The sequence below is a fragment of the Kryptolebias marmoratus genome, linkage group LG22, assembly GCF_001649575.2.
Source record: "Kryptolebias marmoratus isolate JLee-2015 linkage group LG22, ASM164957v2, whole genome shotgun sequence".
In the NCBI taxonomy this organism is placed as follows: Eukaryota; Metazoa; Chordata; class Actinopteri; order Cyprinodontiformes; family Rivulidae; genus Kryptolebias; species Kryptolebias marmoratus.
In genome coordinates this window covers 27,043,824-27,062,630 of record NC_051451.1, presented here as the reverse complement: position 1 = coordinate 27,062,630, position 18,807 = coordinate 27,043,824, and the positions used below count along the sequence as shown (strand labels likewise).

At 42.4% G+C, this 18,807-nt stretch overlaps 1 protein-coding gene and 1 long non-coding RNA gene across 7 annotated transcripts in view; one reads left to right on the top strand and one right to left on the bottom strand.

Annotated features, from left to right (window-relative positions):
* The window catches only part of fgfr2 (fibroblast growth factor receptor 2), a 40,381-nt gene extending 37,224 nt beyond the window's left edge, over window positions 1-3,157 (bottom strand). For 3 of the 6 annotated variants that reach the window (XM_017424263.3, XM_017424264.3, XM_017424261.3), the window contains exons 1-2: window positions 2,638-3,156; window positions 1,011-1,262 (exon numbers count right to left, since the gene is read on the bottom strand). In XM_017424263.3, the coding sequence (XP_017279752.1) occupies window positions 1,011-1,188 (178 nt within the window). In that variant the 5' untranslated portion in view covers window positions 1,189-1,262; window positions 2,638-3,156. Of the gene's footprint in view, window positions 1-1,010; window positions 1,263-2,637 lie in introns of all 6 variants that reach the window. The other 3 variants (XM_017424265.3, XM_017424266.3, XM_017424262.3) reach the window with 2 other exon arrangements.
* An 11,402-nt stretch (window positions 3,158-14,559) lies between these two features.
* LOC108240648 overlaps window positions 14,560-18,807 on the top strand; it is an 8,097-nt gene continuing 3,849 nt past the window's right edge. Inside the window, exons 1-2 of the long non-coding RNA XR_001808783.2 lie at window positions 14,560-14,669; window positions 15,545-15,741. This is a non-coding gene — a long non-coding RNA (uncharacterized LOC108240648). The remainder of the gene's footprint in view (window positions 14,670-15,544; window positions 15,742-18,807) is intronic.

Sequence of the window (18,807 nt, the reverse complement as noted above, 5' to 3'; positions counted from 1 at the left end):
AACGATGGGTGCCAGGATAAACACAGTCCCGCCCTCCATCCCACCCACACAGGGTGACAAACCACGCCCATCACACCCCGGGCGACCACAGACACCAACGGAGGTAAATAAAGACGTGTGAGGAAAATGACACCTCCCCACGATGAGCTCAATTATTTCCTCTCATTTGTTTTAACCCCCCTGGTGGTGGGGTTAAAACAAACTCCTAAAACAGGAGTCTGCAACCTTTCCAGTCCAGAGATCCATTTCTGCCACTAAATCTAATTTATCCAGAGCTGCAAAATGTACTTCAGTTAAAATAAGTAACACTGCATAAAAATACTGCAGTTTGTAACATTATAAAACATTTATAATAAGTTGTTGACATTTACTGAGACAAAGGAAAAGAACAAACTCTTGTGTTGAAGGAAAAACTATCTTTAAACCTCCTCTGATAACAAAACACTGAACCATGTTGGTGTTTGTGAGTTCTGTCTGGATTTGTAGAAAATTAATCAGATAAGTATTTTCTTTTTGAAATAACAAACATAAAACAATAAATCATTATGGTGAACAAAACAAATCAGGTGAATTTGTTGCACATTTAAATGTTCACTGAATCTAATAAAAGGTATTTAAACCTTTGTTACATTTTTAAACACAGGCCTTTTTATCTATAATTTATAGTTATCCAAATGATTTCTGGAGTGTTATATATGTGCAAAACTGCACTTTATTTTACCCCAGCATCTTGCCTAAATGTGTTCAAAATGTTTACTTTTAGATTTAGTTGAAGAGTGGAGTTAATGAGGTGGTGAATAAATGATCAGCTGAAAGTCATCAGTGTCTCATTTTATTCACGTTATCTTCAGAAAACGGCAAAAACAAGGATTATGGGTATAAATGTGATTCTGTTATTTTTGGGGTAAAGCTCCAGAGAGCCACATGTGGCCCCAGAGCCACAGGTTGCAGACCCCTGCATGAAAAATGAATCTGATTTAAGGTCCGAAGCTGTTGGGTCTGCTGCTCACCTTCAGGTTCCAGAGTGGCCTCCTCCTTGGTGGCGGTGAGGGGGGGCCGGGCCACGCTGACGGTCAGGAGGGACAGCAAGACGGAGGCCAGCAGCCAGACCCACAAGGCCATCCCGTTAGAGGGGGACAGGGCTCCCCATACCCCCCTTCTCCACCTCCCCCTGGACACTGATCCCATCTGAGGGGGTCCGGCCAACCATCAACTGCTGCCGGTCGGTCTGTCACTCCCTGGAATTCACCCGGTCACCTGGACTGAGAGAGCAGAAGAACAAACTTTTTTTATTCATTTTGAGCGAGTGAGGTAGAAGAAGACTCGCGTTGTCTCAAAATGCAGTCAAACAAGCCATGCCACAGACATACTGCAGCTGGGAGACGTTTATCTGCAGCTCCGAGTTTAAAATGTGGTGCAGTCAAACCAGTTTGTTGCCTCCTCGGGCCACAGCTCAGAGATCATACTTCACTTCTTCATTTCAGCTCAGCTCAGTGTTTCTAAAGGCTCCGTCATCACGACTCGTTTCTACACGATTGTTGCTCCAAATTTAAAATGCAAACACTTTCAATTAATGTGCAATGATCAGCCAATCTGGCAGCAGTTCCTCTGCGCAACAGATGCATCAAACCTGTTGCCCTGCTGCTCCATGTGCATTAATTGATTTTTTTTATAATGCATTCCCGTGATTTAATTAGTTTCACTGAAATGCAATATTTCAATATTGGGACACACACACACACACATCAGCCTGTTGTTTAGCCAGACACATCTGCGTTAAGAGTCTCTGGAGGTTTGCTGCTTCCCCTGCCTGCTTCTGTTCCAGCTGGACGCATCCATTCAGATTTACGCGCAAAGACACGAAATGCGGCTTTCAGAGTGCGCAGTTTGAAAAGATGGTGGACATTTTACTTCAATTCGGCCTTTTTAAGGGATAAACACACCTGAAGTCCTAATCATCGGAGTTAGATTGTTGCAAAAAGGTGTATTAGCTGTAAAATAGGTAGAAATTGACCAATCAGCACCTTGGCTTGGACCTCCATTTATTAACTTCAAATTCAAATGAAAATGCGCTCTTTCCTGCAGAAGTTGGAGTGAAACTTTGCGCCATACACAAGTATTTAAACCCCAAAGGGCCCTGGATGAATTCTGCCTGAATTCCTATTGAAATTCAAATCAGTTTGGCTTTTCCACAATGGAGCTGCTCAGTGATTTAGGGCTGCAGGCACCAAGGGGTAAAAAAAGAAAAGAAAACTGCGGTCACGGGGTAATTGGCACCATAAATGCAAAATGAAGCAAAGTAATAAATAACCAGGACATAGTTAGTTGTTAGTTAGTTGTTAATGGGCTCTAAAGTGATGATGCAAGGTGTTGTGTCCGTCTCCTTCTAAAATAAACAAGAAGGCGAAGAAAAAGGTTTTTAATTGTTGTTGATTTAAACAGAAACTCCATACCGGACAACTTTCCTCACAAACTTTAATCCTTTCTAACAAGTTCCTTTCTGGGAAAACGTTTTAGGTTTAGGCACAAGAAGACAAACATTTTATATTTGTCTGGAGGAGGCCAAAGCGCAAACAGACGATTCCTAAAAGAGTTTAGATGAAATGTTTGATTTTATTTTTAGTGTTTATGACTTACCAGGGAGGAGTAAAATCCTGCAGATCTCTGTTTTGGCATGCACAGATAAGCACAGAGAGGACATGAGATGAATCCAGAGAGAGTGGAATGTCTCCAACTCCACAATGCAGCAAAAAAACCAAAAACAAATCAGAGGCGCAGCCGTTTCCCCTCAGATTATTATTCCAGAATCAACCTCAGGATTAATCCCAAACCCGACGGGCTGAGCTGGAGGCCAATCAGTGCCATGCAAAGAAATCCGAGTCCGCAGCGATTATCCTTGGAAAACAGCGCAGAGACCCATTTCGCTGCTCGCGTCTCCCCTTTCTCCTCCTCCTCCTCCTCGAAACTTTCCAAGTTTCTTCAGGGCGCAAACCATGAAGCGGAGCTCCCCGATGAGCGCGCCTGCTCGGCTGGACGGAGGCTGGAAGTCTTCAGCGGAATGTCCTAAAATCCATCAGTGTCCCTCAGTGTCCCTGAGCGCGTCTCTGTCCGTCTCCTCTCGTTCCGCTCTCTTCTCTCCAACTCTTTGTCAGTTTTACTAGTTTTTCTTTTTCCTCCTCCTCCTTCATCCAGAGGCTGTCACTCCCCCCTTCCTCCCTCCCCTCCCCTCCCCGGCACCCCGGGTGTAATCTGAGCCGCTTCCTCCGCCCCGCGCGCCGCAGAGCTGAGCGAGCTGCGCGCCGCAGACCCGCAGCAGCGCCGCGCAGCGGACAAACCTCCACACTGTTGGATCACTATCACCCGCCACCTGAAAGCGAAAGACGGGCAATGTTGTTTCTGCCCGTGCGCGTAAGTGCGCGTGTTCTTGTCTGTCTGTTAGCAAAATATCTCATGAACCACTGGACGGATTTTAATGAAACTTCCAGAAAGCAATCACCGGATGGACACCTACAGCTGATTAACCTTTGGAAGCAACCCAATTCAAGATGGCCGCCACAACTAACTGATCTTTAAAAAATACAAAATCGGCTGTAACTCAGACAGTTCTGTAGATATTGACCTAAAAGTTGGTGTGGTAGTAGCTGAGACTGATCCCCAACAGAAACTCCAACTGTTTGTCTGTTAGCAAAATATATTCAAGAAACTTTCAGGAAATAAACTTTTGGAGTCAGTTTAATTTAAGATGGCCACCATTAGCCAACAGAGAAATGGCTATAACTCAGTCAGCTGCACGGATACTGAGCTAAACTTCGATGTGGTAGTAGCTGAGAGTCATTCCCAACAGCCTGACTGAAAGTAACAGAACAGCTAAAAGTGGTCCAAGGAGACAAAAACAGAACTCAAAGAGAAGAATCTGTTTTTTGAAGGAATTGAAGAGATCTTAATGTCTGATTATTGGGAAAATATTTGTAAATTGTTCATTTTTTTGAGCATCCTGCATGAGCTGAATGTTTGATAAACGAGTGGCTAAAATAGTGAACTAAAAGTTAGTGATATAAGGTACAACAAAGTGTTTTAGTGCCTCGTCAACAATGATGTTTTTTCCAAATCTGCTAAAGACGGAAATGTAAAACTAAACTGACCTTATGGATGCTTAATGACCCTCTGTTCAGTTTGGTGATGTCATTCTGAGCACTGGGTCAGTGAAAAATTTTCTACTTTAAATATTCATCCATTTTCTACTTTTCTGCATCTGGCTGAAGAAGAGATTCCCAACCATAAGGAAGCGCCGCACCTGTGCAGCTTCACAGCGTTTGGAACACCTTCTGCTCACAACTATCCCGTGAATGATCTGTCTGCAGAGAAAACGAGGGCTGCCCTCCCCCCGTCCACTGTCCCCCATCGCCTCAAGCTGTCTCCTGCATTGGTTCAGGCGTCCAAGTGCTCTGAAAGATACACAACGGAGGGTGGAAGACTCTAATCTCCACAGACTTTTTATTTTTCTCTGCCTTTCACTGCTGAAGCGCCATTTTATTTTAAACAAGAGCAGGAAAATGCTTTCATTCAGGCTGAAAAAAGCCACTAACAAGGCGGGGTTTTTTTTTTCCTGAGGTGAAGGTTTGAGCAGTGAAAGGAGAGTTCTGGGTGTGTGTTTTCTGTCCCGTCCCATCTCTGCCTCCTCCACTGAAGCCATCAGATAACAGCAGAGCTGACAGTTTGGCTCGTAATAAAGAGAGAACCGCAGGCGAGGAAGCAAACTTTGAGTCATTTCACAAAATCCCCCCCCCTGCAGTTTCTGCCTCTCTGTGTGTCTCTTCCCTCCCACTGCATACGCCTATTTACAATCACCCCAATTTATTTTCCTCTGCGATGTGAAAGGAAGCTCATCTAGCAGAGTGTCAGGGGCCTTTTGACTGAGGACTGGATGGACTCGCTGCCCTTGTGCTGGAGCATCCTTCAAGCTGTCACCGTCCCTCTTCATCCTCAGCCTTTTCTCTTCCCTCTGCCGGGCAGCCTCCATGTTTGGAGAGAGGAAACAGAGAGAAAGGAAAGGAAGGCGGCTCGAATGAACGTATGGATTTCTTGTCCTTGTTGACAGAACTCACAAGGCTAATTGGACCGCTTGTCCGGCGGCGTTAATGAGCTTCCACTCGGCGCTCATTAGGCACACCTCCTGCTCATATGCAAATTTATAATTATGCTAAAAAAACAACCATTCCATGAAGGAACTGGGTTGACACGAAAAGTTAAACAAGTGAAGATTACAGCCAATGATTACTTCCTGTGAGTTTCATTAAAAGTCATCCAGGGGCTCATGAGATATTTTGCTAACAGATTATGCCCCACCTTTTACCTTTCAGCAGCAGGTGATAATAATTACAGCAGAAGTTAAGCCATCATTATACAGTGTTTTATTGCAGTGGCAGTGGTGTTTCATTTCTCTGGGAATGAACCACGCTTGTTCTCCTTTAGGGGATCGTTTTGGGTTTTTTTCCTTCCTAAGTGAACTGCAGTTAATCGTGAACGCCAGCAATATGTTTTTATAACTTCAGTTTGCCAAAATCCAAAAGAGATGTCTTGTTTTTTCTACTCTTCTTCCAGTGTATCACTGACACTGCATGATTATAACATCAAACGGGCGTGAGTCACATCCTGTGCAAAATATGAAGCAAATGCAAAGCTGTACGTTAACGGGGGGGGGGGGGCTGGTCTGCTCGAGGCTCTAATTTAAACCATATATCTGATGTAACACGATCCCAGAGAAATGTGTGAAAGGAAAGTTTTGGAGAAATCAGAAGCAGGAAGTGTAAGAAGTGAGGTTTTCTCAGAACCACTATTTTCTCCTCATGAGGGGCATTTTCTCCTGGTTGGAGGTGAGCTACTTCTGCCGGCCATGAGTCATTTAGACCCCTCCTGAGTCAGAGTGCCCCCCCCCCCACGCCTCTGATACACGGTAATAACCTGGTCTGGACGCCGCTGTCCTCTCCTCCCTCTCAGCAGGTAACAGAGATCAGCGGATGGAGGGGGAGTGGAGGGTCAATCATCCAGATTCTTCTCGTGTTTCCACCTCGGCGCTCAGGAGTGTTTCACATAGCCGGGATTCCTGCAGACTGTGCCTGCAGAGAGGCTCAGCTGAAACAGGAACATCAGGAGTTTACAGGCTGGAGTTAAAATCCTAGCATCCCTTAAATGAATGCATATCACCCGCCACCTTTCATGCATAAGTTTTAAACTCAGATCATCTTACAGTGAGTAACTGTTTCGGTCAAGAATTCAAAATACAGTTATGTGCAATCTCATGTCATATCGCAAGACGTCACACCGAGATTAGGTGTTGTTAATAACTCTCAGCTACAGCCACACTCAATTTTGGCTCAACATCTGTAAAATAGGCTGAGTTATAGCCATCTTAGCGCTTTCTGAGTTTAGTTGAACCCATCGTGAATTAATTAATCAGTTGTAGAGGTGCATGCAGTGGATGTTTCCTGAAAGTTTCATTAAAATCCATCCAGTGGTTACTGAAACATTTTGCTATACGATAATGAACAATCTGTTAGCGCTCAATATATGTGTTGACTAAGAGTCTCAGCTTCTACCACACTCAATTTTATCTCAACATCTGTAAAATAGGCTGAGTTGTAGCTATTTTTGTGTTTTTAAAGGTTAGTTGGCTGTGGCAGCCATCTTAAATTGGGTCGACTCCAAACATTAATCAACTGTAGATGCAGATTCAGTTATTACTTCCTGCAAGTTTCAATATAACCTGTTAATTTGTTCATAACAGAGAAAAAACCCAATCCTCCTCCTGTGCCTCTGGGCGGCGGGCGATAAATGAGTTGAACTCGGAAAAAGCACCACAGCAAGCCAAAACATGCTTCCCCCTGTCCTCGGCTGCAGCTTTTATTTCTGGTCTGCTTTCCTCCCTCCTGACTGGCACCGTTACTCCCAATAAAAATAACACAACCTTTTTCTTTTTTTTTTTTTTTTTCAAGGAGAAAACAGACGAATCCTGAGTGGAACTGACAACTTTATGCCTCAATAAAAGCACAAAGAATGAATAAAGATTCGTTTTCATCCTGGCTTTTCAACACTGATAAGAACTTCTGTCTCATTTTTCACTCTCTGTCTTTGTTTCTAAATCTCCCTTTTATTTTACTCTTCCTCTTTCCCTTTTGTCCATGGTTCAATAGTCACAAGTTAGCATCACACACACACACACACACACACACACACACACACACACACACATAAATACAAACACATTACCCAGCTCATTTGGCTCAGAGAAACACTGACTCATACTTTGTAAGGGAGGACTTCAGTCTGTGTTCAGACTGTTTACTTTTGTTTTTTTTACCTGAGACTAACATTTCCTAAACATTAACTATAGCCAGTCAGTATTTACATCCACAGACCCTCCTCTTCCTCACAGTTCAGTGTTTTTACAGTATAATCCAGAATGGATGGTGTCTGAAGCAGCTTTTTTCCTTACATGCTTCAGTGAAGATTATGCAGTTAATTGATGCTAAATTACAGTAAAATCTTACAGACAGTTCAGATCTTTTTGAAGCGAGGTTTTATAGAGAGGAACAACTAATATCTTACCTGTTGTAGATGGCTCTTTCAACAAGCTCAGTTTGGAGAAACGGAGCTTAAATATAATCAGACTGATGCGCTAAAGGCGGCTGTGACTACTGGTGACTAGCTGCAGCATTTCCAATGAAGTCTTCAAAACGCCTCCTCAGGTTTGCGGCTGTTCTCATATTTGTCCGTTGAGTTTCAAAGTCTCGCAGACTTGTCGTTTGAATTTTAAACATGTTCCTATAAGCCGTGAGACAACTTTACCAACTGGTCTGAAGCACACGAGAGCTGAGGTTCGACACCTGCAGGAAGACCTCCTCTGACAGGAAACACGTCCAGGTGTAAAACCACACCAAAGAGAAATAATGATTATTAACAAAGTGCCACAAATCTGCCTATTTTCATTTCAAAAGTCCACTCGAACAGACTGAATTATAAGAGTGGGGGCAGTGAAATAATGTGCACAACCTGGAATACAGCTTTAAAAGCCGTGCACGTGAAAACAGACTTTGATTTTCAAAAATTAGCTCATAAAACGTGAACTAATTTCCAACAGTTTCAGCCGAAAGGATCCAAAACCAAAGCATTTTGATTTAACTATTTCTGAATACTTTGTTCTATATTAATTATTCTTCTATTGAAACATTCAGGAGATAAGTGCTAAAACTTGTTTTTTGTTATTTTATATTTACCTTTACTTACATATATTTGTCCTATAAAATACAGAATTGTTTTCATATAATTTTGAAATCTACTTCAGCTAACACTATTACTGCTAACGCTAATTCAGCTACTGCTAATTCTGCTAATGCTAACGCTAAGACTACATCTATTAATGCTGATGCTAATTATACTTCTGTTAATGCTAATCCTGCTGATGCCAATTCTACCAGTTTATTCATTTTAGTTAAAAGCTAAAGTTTTGCTAAATTTAGCTAGCTTTTTGCTACTTATAGCTAGCATTTTACTTCATTTACCTTTTAGCTAGAATTTGCTTTTGTATTCAGCAATTTGCTAAGTTTAGGTTTTAATAGCATTTTTGCTACTTTTAGCTTTCAGCTAATTTTCAGCTTCTTCGGCAGATTTCAGTAAAGCCATCCAGTGCTCAGCAGTCACGCTGCAGTTTCTCGTTATTTTTCAGCAATAATAAATGTTGGGATAATTAACTAACCAAAGCTGCTGGTGATATCAGACCAAACGAGTCAGAAACCTTAAACTTTAGCTCAGAAACAGATCAGGTAAGTGATGTTTAAGCAACAATGTGTTTGTTTCCTAACTCTGCGTAGCGTAACGAAGTCTGTCGTTCTGACACTAAACAGCCTCAGCTCAGATTTAGATGGAAACGTTAACATTAGAACCTGTTAGGCTGGAAGCAGGACAAAACAGCTTGACCGTCTTCACCTAAAGAAAACTAAATCTGTTTACCAGCACCTCTGAAGCTCATTAACATGTTCAGCGTGCAAAGATAATAATTTTCCGTTCCATTACGGTTTGGATGCCAGATTATTTCCAGGCTCGGGGCAGCTTTTAGTTTGGTACATAAAGCCTGGATGAATCTGCTGTTTTTGCACCATTTAAAGAATTAATGTTAGTGTTAATGAGTGCTGGGGTGCTTGTAGGGAGATTTATTTTTATTCTTTACAGCTGAGTGATGCCGACGAGTCTTTCTGCCGAATCACTGTAAGAGAGAAACGTTTCGAATTATCCCAGACTGCAGTGATCCCTGCAGCTCGTCTGCCCAGCACAGCAGGAAGTCGGGTTAAACATTACACCGCACTGAAACCAGCAGCAGCTCACAGGACGTGTGCCTCGTAGTTCCCATAATCCACCGCTCTTACCAGCAACTGAAGGACTCTGCAGCCTCTGAGAGACTTTTACTGAAGCCTGAGAGCAGGTGTGTTCCCCGCTGTGAATCTTCACTAATTGCAGCCAGAATTGCTTCATTCCAGTGAAAGTTTGGTGCCACAGAGGGCGATAAGGTAAACGCTGAAGTGGGATGAAGAACAACAAAGAAAATAGCATCGAGGGTCTCTTTGAACTGCGTCCCCAGCTTAGACATAGCTTTCATTGTGTTTATAGATCGAGGGAGGCCTGGGGAATAAATCACAGGGTCACTGAATGGGCTGTCTGACTTTTAACCCCCAGGCTGAGAAAAGACCCTGCACTATGTCCTGATGTCATCAGCAAGTCATTACTGCCAAGGCTCTCAACACCTCGGCCATCCCACCCCACATGCACTCTGCTGAGTTGCTGTTTGACGACCCCCCCTGGCAGGGGCACTTAAATCACTCATTAGGGTGGCAGTTATAGACTTGACCTTGGCTTGGTGCTGTTTTCCATCTCCTGCCTTTCCCAGATGAAACCATGTTTATTGTTTCCATCCCCCCCTCCGGTCTTACCGTTCCATCCACACAAGATATTCTCCGTCATGGAAGCAGTAAACCAACATCATCCCTGTGATCGGGTTAGTTACTTACACTGGAAAATATCCGGAGAAATCTGGGAGCGTGTTGATGCAGCTGCGGCTCAAAGTTCCCACTTTGTAATAATCGAAGCTGAGAAAAAAAACGCCTACATGAAACAAAGTGCGAAGAGAACCGAGATCAAAAGATGTTAAAGCTGCTGCCGGTGGCGCATTAAGCTCACCGTGGTAACCACACACCTGTGTCTCTCACTCCCTGACCGCCAACTTAATGAAAACAGACAAAAAAGTCAGATCTGAAAAATTCTTGAGCCGTGAGCAGCAGAAACCTCTGATGGTCACACATGAGTTTTTACGTTTCTGCAGTGTTTTATGAAGGAGATATGGCGAGTTAAAAAGAGCCCTCACTTCCTGCTTTGAAGGGAATATTTTCAGAAATAACACAACTGAATCTGTGGAAGCTGAGCCGAGCGCTCTCTGCGTTCTGGATGGATTTGAAAGAAAACCATACGTCCTACAGCAGTGAGAGACACGCTGAGTAAAAGGAGACAAAAACCTACGTTTTGATCTATAATTTGTATTTGCACTAAAAAGAGCTGAGGGAGTAAAAAGAGTTTGTTTGCAAAAGATTTAAAAACTTCAGACAGCTGAAAAGTTAGCTGTACATTCTGTGGTAAAATCTGTAAAGTTCATCAAACTTAAACATTGTGTAAAAAAAGATAACAAAATGCTGCTTCAGAAATGTGAAGTCTAACTTTCTGTTTCAACTTTAAATGCTGTTTCTGCCGTGAAGTACCTCTGAGCTGCAGAGATCCATTGATCTCCATGATTATTATTATTTTTTTGCACATTCTGTCTGCATACATCACTACCTAAGGTCATCGCATACCATTTCCAATCGGGCCGCATGTTTTGTATGTTTCATTTGGAAGCTGCCCAACAGGATAGGATGCATTGGCAGCTGTAAAATATGTCCCCTGGTATCAGTGGCTGGGATCTGGGTGCCGCTACAACTCATCCAGAAGACGTTCGGACATGCGGCAGTGGTCCTTCGTGAAGAAGCACGTTTGCTCTTGTGTGGGTGACAGCGTTTCATTGAAATGAGTCTGAGGCACTGAGGCCAAAGCCTCTGTTTTCTTAAGGGGCGACAAGGTGAGCTGAGGTTAACTATTCTGACCGTGAATGCCAACGTGAGCCGAGAAGTCTCTCGAGGACGAACCTTCTCACCAGGACCCTGACCTTTAACCCTGTCAAACTGTCTCTGCTCTGTGTCCAGATGAACAGAGACGAGAGAGAAAGGTACGGAGATATGAAGCACTTCCACACCCACAGTCCAAGTGGACACTTCCACAGTTGTATACAATGTTTTTCCTTCTGTTTCCATAGTTTCCTGTGCAGGTAACAGAGGAGCAAAGGAGCTGGAATGACTCAGGTTTCAGGTTGCAGCATGCCCACCTCCGGAGCGCAGACTGACAGATTTATATTATTGTCTACCACATCGTTCTGCTCATGCAAGTCCTAATCACTCTGTTGAGCAATGGCGTCTTCTGAAAAACCCACCTCCACGCATCTACAAGTTCCATTTCCATCCGCCCTCTTGCCCACAGACATTGCAGGAAACTCAAACAAACAAAGCAGATTAAAAACTCATATTCACTCCGAGCACACCTGAACCCAAAAAGAGCTTTTGACTAATCTGTTTACATTTAGGATTATTTCTACGCCCACGCCGGAGCCCCGCCAGGAAAACCCTTTACAATGACTGCTTCATGTAAACAGCTGTGTGTGCCCCAATATGTGGCGGCTGTAACGTGCGCTCCATTCAGCCTCGTTCATTCTTTAAACGTTAGCGAGTACTCCATCATCGTCATCAAACCACGGTGGAAGAACGGGACACAGATATTTTTCCAACAGAGCATTTTTGCAAAGAAACGATGGAAATGTGGTTTGTGTTGAAAAGTGCCGTATGGTCAGAGAGAGGAACAAAACAAAATGTTTGAGCTAACGAGATAAGTTCCGATCAGTTCACAATTTTTATTTTATTTTTTTAACTAATGCATGTATTTAATTGTTTTTCTTTTGCAGGTTTGAACAACTGGATGGATTTGAATGAAACTAAACATTAGATGTACGCCTACAACCGATTCCCCTCTGGAGTCAAAGTGATTAAAGATGGCCGCCACAACTAACTGACCTTAGCAAACACAAAGGTCGCCATAGATTTTACAGACGCTGAGATAAAACCTGGAGTGGTGGGAGCTGAAAGTCATCCTCAGTACAGACTTCTGTCTCTAACAGATGATGGGAGATCACATTTATAAGGTTTGACTTAAACAGCTTTAACTCTGTCTGCTCTCATCATAACAGATGGCGGGCGATATGCATTCCTTCAAGAAATTCTAAGCCTTTAATTAAATAAGAAACCGTTACTAGAAAAACCATGTTTATAATTAGACATACATGGTTATAAACAAGCTATGTATAACCATTTACATGTTTTGATCTGTACTGGAAATATTATTTTTTTAAATTATTTATTTACTGACTGTGTGTCGTACACACACTGTGGTTACGCAGACAGACCTGTAAAAATAGGAATGGATTTCGGTGATGACGAAAACCTGCTTTGACTCGTCAGCCCGGAGAGCCACAAATAATCAATCATCCTGCGGAGTGTTTGCTGTAATTAAACGGCTGTGTGGGAAAACCTCAGCTCGTAATTACTGGAAGAGCGAAAGTCAAGAAGACACACCTTTGTAAACCGAGTCCTGAGAACTCTGGATGTTCACACTGAGAAGCTCCTCCTAAAGAACAACCCCCAACACACACACACACACACACACACACACACACACACACACACAACAAGATACTCCAACTCTTCAACATAACTGCTGCCCAGCACGAGCTGTCACCATAACTCACGGTGACAACAAACAACTGACCCTCCCACTTTTTACCCAGAATCCCTCACAGAGCAAAAGCTAAAGTGAGAAAAGGTGGAGCAGCTTAGTGCGGGGACCCTACTGTCATGGTTTCAAGCATATATGCTAAAAGAAAATAAACTAGTTTCATATTTTCCTCCACATTCGGAGGCCCCGCTGTGGAATAACCCCAGTTTGAGTCGTGTTGTTCTCTAAGGCTGACAAACGCTGCAGCCCTGCCAGAGGAGGTGAAATGTTAAGGAATGGCAGGCCGGTGACCCCTGACCTGAAGGGGAAAGGGAGGAAAATCGGGGTTGAAGTCAGCGAGGCGATTTAATTTCAAAGCAACACTCAGGATCCGTCCACACGGGAACGTTTTTACCGTTTCAGCCTTAAAACGGTGTTTTAGGAGCTGCAAAATGATCGCTGACACGTCTGACACACTGTAAGTAATGAAATGTTAGATTTACCCAGTTTAGTTGTGCCAACTGGTCCAACTAAACTTGGTACTAATTTAATAAAACTTTGTACTTGCCAGGGTTGGCAGATTCAAAATGATTCTGGCTAAAATAAGGAGCAAAGTAACTTGGGACAGTCTTTAATATCTCATATTGTTGCTTTCTTACAACAAATCCTGCTTCTTTTTACTGTTAAAAATTGACTAAAAGCTTTTGACTCAAAATAAAACTATTGTGTGGTTTAAACAATGACTAGATTTTATTTCTTAGAGTGCAAAAACCCAGAAGTTGAAGCTGGAATGGAGCCAGCTTCCCTGCTCCATGACTGCGTGGGGTAGAGTAGGCGGGGCTTAAAGGCCCACATCCTTAGTGCACAGACTCTGGTTCCAAAAACACAGCATGGCTGCTCCCATAAACCAGTTTCTGCTGCTTCAAAGCTCCACAACAAGAGAAGGTTCAATCCAGTTCAGTTTATTTATAGAGCAAAAGTCATCTCAGCAAAAAGACGGTCTCAAACTTAAAAATGCCAATTAGTAAAAGTTAATTAACAGAAGGCAGCAGATCGCGTCAAATCTTTGTTTCATCATAATCTCCCATCCTGAGCAGCACACTGGCGACAGTGGAAAAGGAACGACTCCCTTTTAACAGGAAGAAACCTCGAACAGAACCAGAACCAGGTTCAGGAGATGCCTTGTCTCCTGTTTTTGGTGTATTTTTGTGGCAGCATTACAGCTCCACCTACAGGCCTGGAGGTATGACAACGTTCTGCTTTGGTTTTGATGTTATTTCTAGAAACGATGCTGTGTTTACGAGAACAGCTGGAAGAACTACAAAAGAAGCAGAGACATAAGAAAATAAAAAGGAGGAGAAAGAAACAGGAACCACAGTGAAGACATAAATCAAAGATGGTGTGAAAACACAGCACCTTCTTTGAGCTTTTATCATTTTTCACTTCTGAGGACTGATGTGCTAACAGTATGGATCATTGCTGTTTATCCAGCAGTACTTAGAACAGCAACGTCAGTCACGGTGTAAACATTAACCAGGGGGCAGAGAGTTGCAGGGTGGGAAAACAAAGGAATCTGCTCTTTCATGGCACAAACTCCACCAACTCCGAAGTGCAAACAGTGAAAAAAGAAAAGCATTATTAACTTTTCAATCAGTTTAGCAGGAAGCTCCCTCGCAGCACAAGGAACCGAGGCAAACATTTGCCAGATGCAACATGTTTTTTTGGCCAACGCTCTAAAGAAAATACACCGGCTCAACTTAAAACAGAAACCTGAGGTAACAACTTAAATACCTTCAACTCAGCAACTACTGAGTAAATATTGAGACTATTTTAGTTTGACTGGCTGGAGCCTTTTTAACTGATCACAGCAAACAAATCTTAATCTTTTTAGCACTTTTTGTGTTCTGCAGAGATGATATATTTTTAATCTGGGAACGCTGAGTCAACACTCTTGCTGTTTTTGTTCACGTTCTTTTGCAATCCTTAACTATTTCTGCAGACTTTGTGCTATTTTAGCCGTTCATATATCAAAGCTTTCAGCTCATTCAGGAGACGGCTGCTGTGACTTTTGGATTTTGTAACTTTTATACTTTTCAAAATATTTCACTTTATTTACAAATATTTGACCCATAGAAACACATGGAGATCTCTTCAGTTCCTTAAAAAACATTGTTCTTTTTAAAAATCTCCTTCAGCTGCTTTATTTTTGTCTTTTATGTGCTACTTTTAGTTTTTAGCTACTGTTAGCTTCTAGCCTTTTGCCATGTTAGCCTTTTGCTTAGCCTTTTGATGCTTTTAGCTTTTAATGACCTATTTAGCTAGCGTTTTGCTACTTTCAGCAAGATCGTTTTTTACAAGTTTTGTTAATTATACATTTATTTAAGTTAAGCAATATCATTATATTTGGTTAAATGAAAAATACATACTGACCAAAAAAAACAATTGGTGTTGGCAGTCCTGATTTTTAAAGTTTGATGTCGGTATCAGCTGTAGAGAAAACATAACGGTTTTAGCTTTTAACTGGTGTTTTACTACTTTTGTCTTCTAGCTAGTGTCCTCCTTTTTTATCTTCAACAACTCAGTTTTAGTTTCTTCAGCGAAGTCATTCAGCTCTTAGCGTTTTCACAGAAAATGCTATTTGTTGTCTCAGCACATCTGTGTTTCAGCACAAAGCGGACAGTTCTCCTGCCTCCTGCTGGAAGACGGACAGCGACAGAAACAGAGAGAGACCAGCCACCATCTGGGGTGTCAGGCTGTGGGGGTAGGCCATGTGTCCCCTCTGAGGGGGTGCAGGGGCTCCTGTTGGGACCATGATGCCTGCACCACTCCTCACCCCGAACAAGACGGGTGAGTCCAAACACACCAGCGCACAATTACAGGTCAATGTCGCCACTCCCTCGATCCATTAACGCCCTGTTTGCTTTCATACGAGTTTATAATGCCAGAGTGAGGCTGGAGCGCAGAGGACATGTCAGGATGCAAAATGATGTTCGGGTCACTTTGTTGGGATTTTATTGGAAGTTTTAAATTAAATCGGTGAAGTTTTGTAGTTTGCTTCACATCTCTCTGTAACCAGGACCAGTAAGATACACATGAAGTGACTCACACGGGCGTTCTGAGAGGTAAATACTCCAAGCATACGCATGAAATCTTCTAATTGGGCTTTGAGAGAGTGAGAGTGGGGCCCATCTGTCTCCGGGATCTGGGCGCCATGGGCCGACCGCTGCTGGTGAATTGTCTGAATGGGCCGAGCCGAGGAGGGCTGCGTGCTCACGGCCTCCATGGCTAATCTGCTAATGTATTCCAGAGGTCAGGAGGGTTTCACACCAAATCAATGGAGGGATTTACGCAGCTTTCCCCTGGAATGTGCCCCATCCACACTAAGCTTTGGAGAAAACATCTACCTCTGCTTTGACAGGCTGTCCAAATTTCCACCGTATTTAACCACGAAAAAGGAAGAGCAAATATGGCGACGGGAAAAAAAACTGCAGTAAAGAATTTTCTTGGCATTTTCAGATTTAATGAAAGCTAAAATATTTGATCCTAAGCAGTATTGTTGTTCACTGATAACAAAGCAGAGATGCAGGACAGAGTTAGCTTTATGTTCAATGAGCAGTACAACTCTGTCTAGCTTTAAAGGGATATTCTGTCCATTTTTAGGTGGGGTTCTGTGCAAAAGTTGCAAAGAATTATTATCTTACCTGCTGATGGCTCTTTAAAGAACCACAGTTTGGAGAAACAAAGAATTAGAGGACTTAGTCTGACAGGATTGATGAGCTAACAGCCAGGACTTTTAAAACAACCCCAGTCCTCAAACCTTCATGGAGGTTCATGCAAATGTGTTTTTTTTTGCTGACCTTTACGCCATCAGTTTCACATTATGGAGTTATTTACATAGAATTCTGCAGTAATTTGATAAAGTAAAAGAGGTGTAGTACTTCCAGTGAAGATTAGGGTCAGTTCTGGCAGGAACCCATCGACATTATTAAAAATGGACGAAACGCCTCCCGTTGTTCAGCCAAAGGGAAGGAGCTGCCATGTTGTATTTTTGGAGCCTGTCTTTGCAGCAAGGTAAGAAATATGTGAATCAACAAGAGTCAACTTACATATTTATGTTCCATGTGAAAATGTAAAAATGCAGCATGGAAAGGGTGAAAAAGGGCGGCAAGCTTTTCAAACTGATTTTAAAAGTTACACCCCAAAGTGATTCAAGCTGCGGTCAGACTGAACCATTCTGCTTTGGTCAAAACCGTTTTTATAAAAAGTTTTCATCTACAACTTCATAAATCTGTAGAAATACCCCTTATCACACTCAGCCATTTCCACTGGACTGTAAAATGTGTTTGAAAACAAAAAGTAGGGAGGAGAAAGTGGCTCTGATATGAGATCACAGGAGTTTTTTTCATCTCCTTATCTGCAGAGCGCCTGTGTTGTTTTACACAAATGTGTGTCAGAGAGGTCTGGTGTGAGGAGGAATGCAGTGAGGTCCCTCCTCTTCTTACGTCCTCTGGCTGTTGGACCTGGTCATAAATAAAAGCCTGGCCTGCAGAGAGGAGGACACCCAATCCCAGACAACCAGACATCAGTACAGACACACATGCATGGCTCATTCACACCAGCGTGGAGGTTAAAGGTCAAACTCACATGATGTGCTTCACCTCCATGCAAAGAGCTGAATTTATTCTTTCACAAGCAGACCTGGGTTCAATCTCAGTGGAGTCGATTTAAAAGATAAAACGAGAGTTTTACTGTGGATTTACAGAAAATATCTGAGAGATGAAACATAAAAGCAGATATGGTTTGCAATCTTCACCTAGTGTTGCCCTTTTTCATCTGACAAAGGTCACACGTGATGAAGCACAATGTCTTTATTTCTTCTTCATGCAGTGTCATGGTGTTATTTTCATTAGGGGACCAATGGATAAAAACTGAAGCACCTTTAAAAATCCAAACATAAACATCCATGTGGCTCCATCAGGAGTGTCGTACAGTGAGAAAAAAAAAAAATCACAAAAAGCTGCAAAAGATTTCTCCATAGATAGAAAATGGGATTTTGGAAAAAATGAGTGAGAACACCCAGCCCTGTTTGGAGCTCTGTAGCTCAGACAGACTTCACAGCAGAAACATCAGTCAAAGTTTAAATGGGTCACAGAAAGTTGGACTTTATGTGACTGAACTGGCATTTTGATCTCTCTAATGGTTTTTGACACAATCATAGTTAAAGTTTAGTTTTACTGCAGAGAGTTCGACTCAGTGTGATGATGGCACACTAACGTGTCGTCTCATCCCCACAAATATTTAGTTATTTTCTTCTTTTATCCAGCGTGTTTCTCACAGGACTTATAGTTTTCTCTCAAATCTTCTTCAGAGAAGATAGTTGACTGATGTTGTGATTTCAGCTGCATTGTTACCCTTCCACATTTCTTAAGACAGTTTCTAGCTTCTAACATTTCAGTATCGTCTTGCTTTAAGAGAACTTGTTCCTGTCCTCCTCCTATCATCAGTCTGAAATGACTGCATGTGCTCCTCACTGCTGCATTGCTACATGATCTGTTTACTAATGGAGAGCTTTGTTGCTGGATCCAGGAAGAAAAGACAAAAAAAAAAAAAGTTTAAATAAAGGATTCAGCTCACACAGGATAACCTCAGCTGCGACACAAAGATAATTTGATTGTCTCACGAGAAAGATTATTTGAATATTGATCTCAATTTGTTAAATGTGTCTATTTGCCGTGCAGCGTCGCTGTTAGATGAAGAGGCACGGGACGCAGCCAATCAGAGATGGTTCTGAGGAAGTCCCGCTGCAACACTCGTCTAATGACTTCTTTACATTTAAAGATTAAAAACAGAAAAGTGAGCCTGATCTTTCTGTCTGAATGTCCTTTCTAACAACCAAGTTCAGCAGCAGACCCC